This window comes from Henckelia pumila, chromosome 4, assembly GCF_033568475.1.
Source record: "Henckelia pumila isolate YLH828 chromosome 4, ASM3356847v2, whole genome shotgun sequence".
In the NCBI taxonomy this organism is placed as follows: Eukaryota; Viridiplantae; Streptophyta; class Magnoliopsida; order Lamiales; family Gesneriaceae; genus Henckelia; species Henckelia pumila.
This window is the reverse complement of record NC_133123.1, coordinates 125,405,017-125,419,656: the sequence shown is the minus strand read 5'-3', so window position 1 is coordinate 125,419,656 and position 14,640 is coordinate 125,405,017. Positions and strand designations below refer to the sequence as shown.

At 33.6% G+C, this 14,640-nt stretch overlaps 1 protein-coding gene across 1 annotated transcript; it reads left to right on the top strand.

The window, feature by feature from the left end:
• The first annotated feature begins 4,222 nt into the window (after window positions 1–4,222).
• LOC140861695 (uncharacterized) lies at window positions 4,223–12,515 on the top strand. The gene is made up of 4 exons (XM_073264712.1): window positions 4,223–4,273; window positions 10,530–10,644; window positions 10,904–11,144; window positions 11,186–12,515. Exons 1-4 carry the CDS (start codon window positions 4,223–4,225, stop codon window positions 12,513–12,515), a joined length of 1,737 nt encoding a protein of 578 aa, XP_073120813.1.
• The last annotated feature ends 2,125 nt before the right edge of the window (window positions 12,516–14,640 follow it).

Sequence of the window (14,640 nt, the reverse complement as noted above, 5' to 3'; positions counted from 1 at the left end):
AAAGATGATCAGATTACAGGAATTATTGATATCTATTGTCGAGATAGAGACTTTAGATTTGTTTTTTTAGATTGTGGCATTGATTGTCAGATGTTCTGAGTGTATGGTTGTATGAGATTTCATTATACCATCCTCCGATTAGTGGAAAATCAGATGTGATTATCCAGATTTCTGAGGATATACTCAGAACGATAGTACTAGATCTGGTACTAGTGATTGATTATTTTCCACTTGATTACTATGATTCCTGTGACAGCTATTTGATAGATATAAAGACAGTATTTTGATGATTGATTGATCAGAAACACAACATTGTCTTGATATTGAAACGATATTTCAGAAATATCAGCTATCAGACCAGATATGAGTCAAGAAAAGATAGAGAATGTGAAGATTGATTTGAACAGAATAAGAACAGAGCAGCATAGACAGAGTTAGAAAATGAGCAACAGATATAGATTTTGAAGCCTGAACAGAATGATCAGAAAAGAAGTTCTTTCTCAAGCATCAATAGGTTTAGAAAGAGATGTAAGAATTGATCCCTGTGAGTATTTGATCTAGCTAATTGATTAATACTCAATTTTGAATTGTCCGATAAATGAATTGTTATCCATATGCATTGGCTGAAGAATATCAGCTAGAATATGTATATGCATTCAATTCAGATACAACCTAAGTCGATAAGATTGTAAGCAAGACAGACTAACTAATGCAGAGTTAGATCATGAGAAAAAGCAACTTAGATATAAGTTGACTCAGTGATTATATGTTTTATAGAAGTGATCAGGAAGAGTAAGATATTATAGAAGAGAAGATATCAGAATAGATATCGAAAGCTCAGAGAATTGAAGTCAGTATTACTTCAGTCAGCTATACAACTTACGAGAATCAGTAGTAAGATCGAATGCGATTTCGAGGACGAAATCATTCCTTAGAGGGGAGGAATTGTAAGGCCCGAAAATATTAAGTTCTTAATTACAGGATTTAAGATTTAAATTCAGAATAAGAGAGAAAAGATGAATTTAAGAATGTATGGAAATTAGAGATTTCAATTTCGGGTCAAAAATATTTAATTTGAGGATTTTTTGGATTTTAAGATTTTAATATTCGGAATTCTTAAATTAAAAAATTAAAAATATTTGAATTGATATTTATGAAATTTAAGATGTGAATTCCAAGATGATAAATATCAAGAATTTAATTTGAGAATGAAATTCTAGCAAGGACCCATTTGAAAATATTGAATAGTTCAAGGACTAAAATGCGATAAGGTTCGAAATGATTTAATTTTAATTTGAAAATATTTAATTTAAGAATATTTAGAGTTTAGAATTAAATTCTAATATTCTTAAATTATTTAGGATTGAAATTGAATTAAATCGCTTGTCCGGGGACTGAATTGTAATTAGGCCAAAGTTCAGGGACCAAACTGCAAATTCCTTGCAACTTGGCTATATAAAACGTGGAATCTGATCAGATTTCAGCAAAAAAATCCAGAAGAAAACGTGAGAGGAAGAAAAAAAGGGGTTCCAAGCCATTTTGGCACTTTTAAACTCCGATATCTTTCGATCCGCCCGGTAGAATTTCCGATTGAACATATATTTGCGATCACAGCTCCGAGTGCTACGTTCTGACGTAAGTTTTATGAAGTTCTACCATGTTTGAATTTTAAGTTGTTGTTGGAATTAAGATTTGATTGTATAAATGTGTTCTATCATATACGACGATAGCATATTTATGACGGATCGAGAAAAGATCGTCGTTTGGACATGTTTTGGATTTTTGAAAGATTTTTGATAATTCTGATTTTGAGAGTTGTGCTAGACGTGTATAAGCCAGGAAACTAACTTGAATATGAGATTGGATTAGCATTGTATAAATGTTGTGGCGTTGCGGGATTATCGATTTCAAATCGCTACGCTGTCGGTTTGATTTTTAATCTGATTTCAGCTATCGATCGGACTTAGAAATGAATATCAGATTTGATAAGATTGCTAAACATGTTAAACACTTCAGTTTCAGTTGAGAAATGAGGTATCAAAGTCGAGTCGTCCAACTCGGGAATTAGAATTTGAATAAGCTAAGAATGTGATAAGTTTGCACTTAGTTTTGGCCTTGAAGTTGAGATGTGTTGAAGCATATGTTAATGTGAGTTCATTAGTTGATTTGCATAAATTGTTATGCCATATTTCAGATTCTTAAAGAAGCGATTCAGACTCGAGATTTAGAAGTTGAATCGATGAAGTTGAAGTTGAAAATAAGATTAGGAATGCAAACAGAAATGAAGCAACAAGAGTTGGAATAGCAAGATGGAAAGAAGAGCAGAAGTTTGATAACTTGTGATTGATCACGATTTGCACGAGTTCAAAAGTTTGAATCGAGATCGAAAGGTATGAATAGACATTAATAAGATGAGCAGAATAACTCGAGGTTGTTTTTGATTATCGAGTTGCCTAAAATCACATACCTGCATGTTTTAATATATGTTATTGTTTACGTTTACATAAATGAGATAGATTATTCAAGATAGATATCTTCTTGAATTCCCAGAATATTTATGTAATTGTTTACTTGTCTTCTTTGATTTATAGTATTTTCTGTATTGAACATGTTTTATGTATTACATGTGATACTTACGGATTTGTCGGTATCGTTGAGTGATTATATGCTCATATGATTATATGATTGATGTGTTCAAGGTGTTTTATAGCATTTAATGCATACAGAACATGTTGCATTCATCTTGAACTCCAGCCTGAAAAGCAAAGAGGGTAAAATGGCCTAGAGTGCAGATGGCGTTTGGAGAACTGTAGTGAGTGGCATGAAATGTAGATTTACTTTTAGAGTCAGATGACTCATGGCACGAAATATAGATTTATTTTCCAGAGCTAGATGACTCAGTATAGTTGCACCAAAGTCAGGGGAATTGAGATATTTATCACCACCTCGATTGGGAGAGTCGGTGGTCGGTTAAAGATTTTATTTCCCCGGGATCCCAGAACTACGATTTATTGATATCAGATTTGATAGCCTATTCCTTGGCACATGCATTGCATTTATGCATTAACCTAGAGATTTCTATGTTTTAGAATATGCGTTTATAAATGCTAGCATGTTATGTTATTATATGACATTCATGATTGAATAAGTTACATGCTTAAATGATGTATATGCATGTTGTTCATACTGAGATTTATTCTCACCGAAGTTATCCGGCTGTTGCTTTGTTTGTATGTGTGCATTGCATCAGATTTGGGGCATGAGCAAGTCAGATGTGGCTTGGATAGCTCAAGATTGAGAAAGATTAGCATGTGGTGACTTGGGGCTAAGAATAGATTGCTGTCAAATGCATGTTAGAACGTGTTGATTTAGTTTGAGCTTAGAAAACTTAGAATTGAGTTTATTGTATTGCACCTTAGAAACATGTATGCGATTATTGTTATGTCTAGATATGCATGTGTTTATGCTTCGGACATATTGAGATTATGTATGCAATTTTTCAGATTTGAAATAGCCCTAGCAACTTTGATCTTTGTTGTAGCCTTTGATAATTTTTGTAAATATCTGCACCGACCCTTCTTGGTAGAATGAGCATAACGTTTTACTGAAAACTCCGATTAGAGTGCGGTTGGTGGCATTGGAAAGCTAAGACAAAGATATACAACTGTTATGTTTATCATTTTACCAGATTCTGTCTGAAACCTATGCTCGGGCGCGCATGAAGTGGGGCGCGGGCACGCGTAGGGTTCTAAAAAAAAAAATTTGGTTTGAATATTCTTTTATTATATGATTAATTGTTGATTAATCGTTTATTGTCCTAAGATGAGATTAGCAACCCGAGGTCCCCACAACAGGTGGTATCAGAGCGTAAAGTCTTGAACTAAGCTAGAAGTTGAGAGGGGTAGATTGAGTCACATGCATTGATAGTATGGAATGAGTATGCTTTACTTGCTTTACAGAATTGTATGCGACTATGATTGCTTGATTGAACATTACTTGCTTTATTGAGATAAGAACTACATGCTTATATGCTGATATGTATGCCTGATTTCTTGAATTCATTTGAATACATGAATTCGTTGCAAGCATGTAATATGTGAAAAAGCATGAGTATTTGCAAGCATGTGTTCTATTCAGAAGCATGAGAGTATATGTATGTTATTTATAATCTCTGCCATATATATTGCTTCTGTTATCGAATAAGACAGACTATGCAGATAGCATGAGAACCTCAGACATAACAGAACCGCAGATAGAACAGAACAGTGTTAAGGTAAGTTTTTGAGCCGATGCACTGAGGAGTATGTGAGTTGAACAACTCCAAAGCTATTAATCATCAACTCAGAACGATACAGAAAATGCTATGTCTAGAAAGGGGTTGATTTGAAAAGATGGATCAGTTGGTTAAGAGAAGAATATTCAGATGAACATAGAATCAGCTTGATTTTATATCAACTCCAAGACTTAGCAAGAAGTTGGTGAAGTTGTCAGAAGAAGTACTGAAATTGTTTGGCAGGTAAGTAAACAGAATTGTTTCTTTTCGTATATGCTAAAGAAGATAGAACAGTAGACTTTGCAGAATAGAAGCATAAGTTGATTTCACGCAAGTAATAGAAGAACGAAATCATGAACCGGTAGTACGAGGCAGAGTTGAATTTTTATTCATGCCTCTTTAGTTGTGGAAATGCTATGATCATTACCTTTACTATAACTTCCATAGCAGTATAGCTATGAAGCAAGAGCTAGTGACAACAGTAGCAAAAATCGAATAAGTCTAAATGCCAGCAGAGGAAGAACTATAAGCATAGCTCCCCTAACTGAAAGGCTCAAGTTGTATCAGATAAGAATATTACAAGTAAGTGAGTTAATTCTAGTTATCCGCTTATATATTGATTGCATAGCATACATGCTATAATTCGTATCTGATGAGCCTTTATTCATCGTATTTGCTGAGAATTGGCCTTTGAGTAGATGGAATATATTTGTAAGATTAGTCATAACAGATGAAATACAGAATTGAGGAAATAAGATTGAATGTGCTGATATCAGGCATGAGATATTAAGCTAGAATGCATTACAGATATTAATGCAATAACTGAGTATCAGTTAATAGCTGATTGAATCCGTGCACTGATAAAGCAATAGACATGACTAGCAATTTATGATATGAGTTTCAGAAAGTAGATTTTGTTATTTCGGTACTGGTTATATCACATTTGACCGTGGAAGAATGTCAGTAGAAGTCTAGTTGATATATTGAACTAGTACAAAATTAACCTAGAATTGACAGCTATGTCAGTGGTTAGAATGTACAGAAATAGTTCAATGACATATTTCGACCTTTCTACGACATGAATGCAGTTCTATATAGAGTGGTGTCTAGTACGAAAGTATTATGGCAACTTGTATAGAAAAGCATTACGTGAACTAAAGAATTCCAAAAACAGCTAGAAGATTGAGTAGAAAAGAGTTATGTAGTACCGAAATGATGATTAATTCTATGACAATAAGTTACGTCGAAAAGATTATATTCGACTATTGTCAGCTAAGAATTAATAACTGAACTCATGTCACTAGAGAATAAGAAAAATTAGTTACAGTTGAGCGTTATCTTCAATTTTGTTGAAGCTATTACATCATAAAAATCGTGATTCTTGAATTTCTTGATATCGATTCTGAGGTTTTTGTATTCGACCTCGATCAATTTTGATTGACTCTTATTCCTTTGCTAGAGTCTGATTTGATTCATTCTTCTTGAAATTTATGATGCAAGTGAGTTGGTATCACTTAGCAGATTTTATCATTCAGAATATGTAATTTTGGATGATCTTGATTTGAGCAAGTTCCTTTGAGTTGAGATTTGAGAATTTTGATTATTTGATGTATTTATTCAGTGTATCTTGAAGTATTTGGCTCGTAACTGATAGAAATTCAGATTCAGAATACTAGCAAGATTTATGGGTTTTAAATAATTGCTTGATTGATTGAGTACAGATCTGTACTTGTTGTATGTTTATGCTTGACAAATACTTAAACGATCAGAATTGTTGCGATCCAAGCTAAATTTGAATTGGTTTGGAAAGATAAAAGCAACATTGATCTTAGATCAAGAAATAGAATATTGTTTGAGAACGCTAGATTAAGAGATGAGATAAGACAGCCGAGCAGAATAGATGAATTTTTCGATGATGAATCGTTTGATTATGCAAGATATTCTAGATATGGAATATCAGATTCTGAAAAAGGCATATGACAACATATTGAATATCCATTCAGTTGTCTACACATGTATGACTTACATGCAGTCATTACTTGGAAATTCGTATTGGTGAAAGAAATGAAAGCAGATACGATATCATTAACATTACCAATACTAAAATTCCAGTAAAAGAAGCAGAAAAGAAGAACTCAAGTGGTTTCTGTAACAGATTAGTTACATAAGAGTTGACATAAGATTAACTTTGTGAACGACTTTGGTTCGAATCTACTTGAAATGTCATGATTTTGCAATTTAGATTGTAGTAGATATCGACAAATTCACGAATATGTTGTATTAGACATGATACAAACATAAAGCGATACTGGTTATGCATTTAGCAAGATGATAAGATTACAGGAATTATTGATATCTATTGTCGAGATAGAGACTTTAAATTTATTTTTTTAGATTGTGGCATTGATTGTCAGATGTTCTGAGTGTATAATTGTATGAGATTTCATTATACCATCCTCCGATTAGTGGAAAATCAGATGTGATTATCCAGATTTCCGAGGATATACTCAGAACGATAGTACTAGATCCGGTACTAGTGATTGATTATTTTCCACTTGATTACTATGATTCCTGTGACAGCTATTTGATAGATATAAAGACAGTATTTTGATGATTGATTGATCAAAAACACAGCATTGTCTTGATATTGAAACGATATTTCAAAAATATTAGCTATCAGACCATATATGAGTCAAGAAAAGATAGAGAATGTGAAGATTGATTTGAACAGAATAAGAATAGAGCAGCATAGAAAGAGTTAGCAAATGAGCAACAGATATAGATTTTGAAGCCTGAACAGAATGATCAGAAAAGAAGTTCTTTCTCAAGCATCAATAGGTTTAGAAAGAGATGTAAGAATTGATCCCTGTGAGTATTTGATCTAGCTAATTGATTAATACTCAATTTCGAATTGTCCGATAAATGAATTGTTATCCATATGCATTGGCTAAAGAATATCAGCTAGAATATGTATATGCATTCAATTCAGATACAACCGAAGTTGATAAGATTGTAAGCAAGACAGACTAACTAATGCAGAGTTAGATCACGAGAAAAAGCAACTTAGATATAAGTTGACTCAGTGATTATATGTTTTATAGAAGTGATCAGGAAGAGTAAGATATTATAGAAGAGACGATATCAGAATAGATATCGAAAGCTCAGAGAATTGAAGTCAGTATTACTTCGTCAGCTATACAACTTACGAGAATCAGCAGTAAGATCGAATGCGATTTCGAGGACGAAATCATTCCTTAGAGGGGAGAAATTGTAAGGCCCAAAAATATTATGTTCTTAATTATGGGATTTAAGATTTAAATTCCGAATAAGAGAGAAAAGATGAATTTAAGAATGTATGGAAATTAGAGATTTCAATTTCGGGTCAGAAATATTTAATTTGAGGATTTTTCGGATTTTAAGATTTTAATATCCGAAATTCTTAAATTAAAAGATTAAAAATATTTAAATTGATATTTATGAAATTTAAGATGTGAATTCTAAGATGATAAATATCAAGAATTTAATTTGAGGATGAAATTCTAGCAAGGACCCATTTGCAAATATTGAATAGTTCAAGGACTAAAATGCGATAAAGTTCGAAATGATTTAATTTTAATTCGAAAATATTTAATTTGAGAATATTTAGAGTTTAGAATTAAATTCTAATATTCTTAAATTATTTAGAATTGAAATTGAATTAAATCGCTTGTTTGAGGACTGAATTGCAATTAGGCCAAAGTTCAGGGACCAAACTGAAAATTTCTTGCAACTTGGCTATATAAAACGTGTAATCTGATCAGATTTCAACAAAAAAATCCAGAAGCAAACGTGAGAGGAAGAAAAAAAGGGGTTCCAAGCCATTTTGGCACTTTTAAACTCCGATATCTTTCGATCCGCCCGGTAGAATTTCCGATTGAACATATATTTGCGATCACAACTTTGAGTGCTAAGTTTTGATGTAAGTTTTATGAAGTTCTACCATGTTTGAATTTTAAGTTGTTGTTGGAATTAAGATTTGATTGTATAAATGTGTTCTAGCATATATGACGATAGCATATTTAAGACGGATCGAGAAAAGATCGTCGTTTGGACATGTTTTGGATTTTTGAAAGATTTTTGATAATTCTGATTTTGAGAGTTGTGCTGGACGTGTATAAGCCAGGAAACTAACTTGAATATGAGATTGGATTAGCATTGTATAAATGTTGTGGCGTTGCGGGATTATCGATTTCAAATCGCTACGCTGTCGGTTTGATTTTTAATCCGATTTCAGCTATCGATCGGACTTAGCAATGAATATCAGATTTGATAAGATTGCTAAACATGTTAAACACTTCAGTTTCAGTTGAGAAATGAGGTATCAAAGTCGAGTCGTCCAACTCGGGAATTAGAATTTGAATAAGCTAAGAATGAGATAAGTTTGCACTTAATTTTGGCCTTGAAGTTGAGATGTGTTGAAGAATATGTTAATGTGAGTTCATTAGTTGATTTGCATAAATTGTTATGCCATATTTCAGATTCTTAAATAAGCGATTCAGACTCGAGATTTAGAAGTTGAATCGATGAAGTTGAAGTTGAAAATAAGATTAGGAATGCAAACAGAAATGAAGCAACAAGAGTTGGAATAGCAAGATGGAAAGAAGAGCAGAAGTTTGATAACTTGTGATTGATCACGATTTGCACGAGTTCAGAAGTTTGAATCGAGATCGAAAAAGGTATGAATAGACATTAATAAGATGGGCAGAATAACTCGAGGTTGTTTCTGATTATCGAGTTTCCTAAAATCACATACCTGCATGTTTTAATATATGTTATTGTTTACGTTTACATAAATGGGATAGATTATTCAAGATAGATATCTTCTTGAATTCCCAGAATATTTATGTAAATATTTACTTGTCTTCTTTGATTTATAGTATTTTTTGTATTGAACATGTTTTATGTATTACATGTGATACTTACAGATTTTTCGGTATCGTTGAGTGATTATATGCTCATATGATTATATGATTGATGTGTTCAAGGTTTTTTTTATAGCATTTAATGCATACAAAACATGTTGCATTCATCTTGAACTCCAGCCTGAAAAGCACAGAGGGCAGAATGGCCTAGAGTGCAGATGACGTTTGGAGAACTGTAGTGAGTGGCATGGAATGTAGATTTACTTTCAGAGTCAGATGACTCATGGCACGAAATATAGATTTATTTTCCAGAGCTAGATGACTCACTATAGTTGCACCAAAGTCAGGGGAATTGAGATATTTATCACCACCTCGATTGGGAGAGTCGGTGGTCGGTTAAAGATTTTATTTCCTCGGGATCCCAGAACTACGATTTATTGATATCAGATTTGATAGCCTATTCCTTGGCACATGCATTGCATTTATGCATTAACCTAGAGATTTCTATGGTTTAGAATATGCGTATATAAATGCTAGCATGTTATGTTATTATATGACATTCATGATTGAATAAGTTACATGCTTAAATGATGTATATGCATGTTGTTCATACTGAGATTTATTCTCACCGGAGTTATCCGGCTGTTGCTTTGTTTGTATGTGTGCATTGCATCAGGTTTGGGGCATGAGCGAGTCAGATGTGGCTTGGATAGCTCAAGATTGAGAAAGATTAGCATGTGGTGATTTCGGGCTAAGAATAGATTGCTGTCAAATGCATGTTAGAAGGTGTTGATTTAGTTTGAGCTTAGAAAACTTAGAATTGAGTTTATTGTATTGCACCTTAGAAACATGTATGCGATTATTGTTATGTCTAGATATGCATGTGTTTATGCTTCGGACATATTGAGATTATGTATGCAATTTTTCAGATTTGAAATAGCCCTAGCAACTTTGATCTTTGTTGTAGCCTTTGATAATTTTTGTAAATTTCTGCACCGACCCTTCTTGGTAGAATGAGCATAACGTTTTAATGAAAACTCCGATTAGGGTGCGGTTGGTGGCATTGGAAAACTAAGACAAAGATATACAACTGTTATGTTTATCATTTTACCAGATTCTGTCCGAAACCTATGCGCGGGCGCGCCTGAAGTGGGGCGCGGGCGCGCGTGGGGTTCTAAAAAAAAAAAATTTGGTTTGAATATTCTTTTATTATATGATTAATTGTTGATTAATCGTTTATTGCCCTAAGATGAGATTAGCAACCCGAGGTCCCCACAATGCTAGACCATGGAGAATTTTTGTTATTTTTTGTAATTGAAATAGTCTTATTCTCATTATTTTTGTGAATTTTGTAGGTTATGCCTACAGTTATTGTTGTTCATTTTGATGGTCGATGGGAAGCGAGTGAATATAACATAAATAAATGGAATCCAGGGCCCAATTCAAAGTTTGCTGCTATTCCACTAGATGGTGATTTTTTTCTTCTTGAAAATTTAAATCGTGAACTATATAGAACTGGGAAAATAGAAGAGTCTGCCAACCTGAGGTTGAGTTACCTTCTAGAGTTGACGTGCAACATTCAACCGATATATAGAGAATGACCAAGATTTGAAAGCATATATGTATTTTGGTTGTCCCAAAACGAGGCCAGTGCTCAAAGTTGAAATTGAACATGTTGTTGGTTTTTTGGATGTTTCTGATAACGTACATGAAGTTGGTATTGATTAAGGCAATACTGATTATAACGATCAAACCTCTTATGATGATTATTTTGATTTGAATATTGTTTCTTTGGATCATAATAATATCAGTGAGGCTTTTGATGAGGCAGATGTGGTTGCAAATAGTGAGGAAGTTGTGGTTGCAAATGTGGATATTGATAGCGAGACAATTGTGATTGCAAGTAATGAAGCAGTTGTGATTGCAAGAAATGAAGCAGATGTGGTTGAAATGTGGATATTGATAGCGAGGCAATTGTGATTGCAAATAATGAGACAATTGTGATTGCAAGAAATGAGGCAGATGTGGTTGCAAATGTGGATATTGTTAACGACACATTTTCATTCACAGATGGTTCAAACTTATTTGTTGGTCAAGAATTTCCAAACAGAGATGCAGTGAAAAAGGTGTTAAGAAGGATCAGTTTGGAAGCATGTTTTGAATTTGAGACAGTAAAAAGTAGTCATATAGTGTATGCTGTAAAATGTATAGTGGCTGAGTGTAAGTGGAGAATCTGGACCTCAAAGATTAAAGATTCACATGTATTCTCCATTCGAACATATTGCAATACACACACTTGTGATTTGACAGGGAGAAGTAAGAGAATCCGCGGAGCTAGTTCGGATGTTGTTCGTGATATGTTGGTGAATACTTTCCAAGGTAATCCAGTGTCAATAGCCCCAAAAACAGTCATGGTGATGATACACAATAATATGAATGCTGATATATCATATTACAAGGCTTGGAAAGGGAAAAAACTAGCAGACAATATTTTGAAAGGTGATCCTACCAAAAGTTTTACTTTACTGCCTTGTTATTTACAAATGGTTGAGAAGATGAATCAAGGAAGCATAACAGAAATATGTGTTAACGAGGAAAATCGATTCAAGTATATGTTTCTTGCTTTTGGTGCATGTGTCAGGGGATATCAAAGCATGCGAAAAGTTGTATCAATTGATGGCACATGGTTGAAGGGAAAATTCAATGGTGTTTTACTTGTGGCATCCGCACAGGATGGAAATTATCACCAATATCCTGTGGCGTGGGGAATCGTCAATGTTGAGTCTTCTTTTTCGTGGAGTTGGTTTTTGAAGAAGTTGTTAGAAGTAGTACCAGACGAGGATGAACTGGTGATAATTTCAAACAGACATCAGGGAATAATTAATGCGGTTTCTAGTGTCTATAGAAATGCACATCATGGCCATTGTACGTGGCATTTATCCCAGAACTTGAAAATCAGGTGCAAAAAGAAGGGTGCAACGGAACTGTTTCTGCAAATTGAAAAAATTTATAAGCAAAACAAGTTTGATATTGCATACAGTGATTTTAGGAAGAGATATCCTGAGGCCGCACAGTTTTTGGACGAGAGAGATACACTTGATCGATGGACTCGAGCATATTGCCCAAATACCCGTTACAATATTATGACGACAAACGGGGTTGAATCGATCAATGCTCGACTACTTGAAGAGAGGAAGCTTCCTATTATTTCACTTTTAGATTCTTTGCAGAGACTGGCATCATCTTGGTTTGTCCGCTCTCGCAACGCATTAGTTGCAGCTAACACTAATCTGACCCCAGCCATAGAGGGAATTCTTCGAAGCCGTTTCACTGATGCCTAGGGAATGCAAGTTTTTGAATTGGGCCGTCTTGAGTTTGATGTTCGGAGTGGTCGACATTCGGCCATTGTGGACCTGGAATCTAAAAGATGCACTTGCCGAGTTTTTGATATTGATAGATTCCCATGTGCTCATGCCATTGCAGCCAGTTGGTTAGCGAAGATTGACTTATATCAATTGTGTTCAGAGTATTATTCTACGATGACATGGTGCATGGCTTACTCAGAGACTGTCTATCCCGTTCCCGAAGAAAGTGAATGGCCACGTAACATTAATTTTCCAGTGGTCCTACCTCCTTGTTTAGAGAAGAGAGTTGGTAGAAAAAAACAAAAGAGAATTCCTTCTATTGGTGAATTTAGCAAAAGGTAGAAGCGAGAGGATTGTATTCTTTTGCAAAAACATGTAAAACTATATCTCATAATCGTGAGTTAGTGTATTCGATTGTTAAAACATGTATTATTATATAATATACTCGTGAAATAAGTTGATTTTTGTGTTAAAATATGTCTCGATTGTCTTGGTCCAGCAAGAAAAATCTCCATGGTCTGTACCAAAAATGTCAATGGTCTAACATGGTCTGCCATGGTCTACCAAAAAAATAATCTATGGTCTACCATGCCATGGTCTGTATCAAAAAATGTCAATGGTCTAACATGGTCTGCCATGGTCTACCAAAAAAATAATCTATGGTCTACCATGCCATGGTCTGTATCAAAAAATGTCAATGGTCTAACATGGTCTGCCATGGTCTACCAAAAAATTATCTATGGTCTACCATGGTCTATCTAATCTCCATGGTCTGTACCAAAAAATGTCAATGGCCTAACATGGTCTGTCATGGTCTACCAAAAAATTATCTATGGTCTACCGTAGTCTACCTAATCTCCATGGTCTGTACCAAAAATGTCAATGGTCTAACATGGTCTGCCATGGTTTACCAAAAAATTATCTATGGTCTACCATGGTCTACCAAAAAATATGTATCATTATATAACATAATCGTAAAATTAATTGATTCATATCTTAAAATGTGTATAATAACATAACATAATCATTAAATCAGTTGATTTCTATATCAAAATATGCATAATTATCTAACATAATCGTGAAATTAATTGATTCATATATTAAAATATGTATAATAACATAACATAATCATTAAATCAGTTGATTTTTATATCAAAATATGTATAATTATCTAACATAATCGTGAAATTAATTGATTCATATATTAAAATATATATAATAACATAACATTATCATTAAATCAGTTGATTTTTATATCAAAATATGCATCTTTATCTAACATAATCGTGAAATTAATGGATTCATATATTAAAATATGTATAATAACATAACATTATCATTAAATCAGTTGATTTCTATATCAAAATATGTATAATTATCTACCAAAAAATTTCTATGGTCTACCTTGGTCTACCAAAAAATTTCCATGGTCTACCTTAAATTTGGTCTACCTTAAACTTCTCATGGTCTACCAAAAAATTTCTATGTTCTACCAAAAACTTTTAATGGTCTACCAAAAAATTTCTATGGTCTACCAAAAAATTTCCATGGTCTACCAAAAACTTTTCATGGTCTACCAAAAAATTTCTATGGTCTACCGTGGAGAGCCATTGTTGACCAATTCAAATGATTTCTATGTCAAACATTCAAAGATTCAACCATAAAATCTTAAATTTCTCACTTCAAAAAAAATAATTACAAATCAAAATAATGTCCATCGATTATCAAACATATTACATGTTAAAAAAATCTAAACTCAGTTACAAGTCTATCATCTAACTTTAACACTAGGTGAGCACTGTCTCTAGTTAATGAATATCCAGCCGCAGCTAGGACAAATGCTCCTGAATCCTCGCTGTACAATAAAAAGCAATGAACTAATTAGTCATCTGTCAATGCTAAACATATTAAACATTATATGTCAGAGAACCTACTGTTTTATCTGGGCTTTGAATTCATCATGCATCTTTATATACCATGACCTCTTAGGGTGTGGATTGTTCCCAACAAGAGATAGCAGACGAGCAGCATTGATAAGTATAGGTCATATGTCCTCGTCCAAATCTTTGCAATTAGGGTCGTCTCTTCGCTGCAAGTCAAA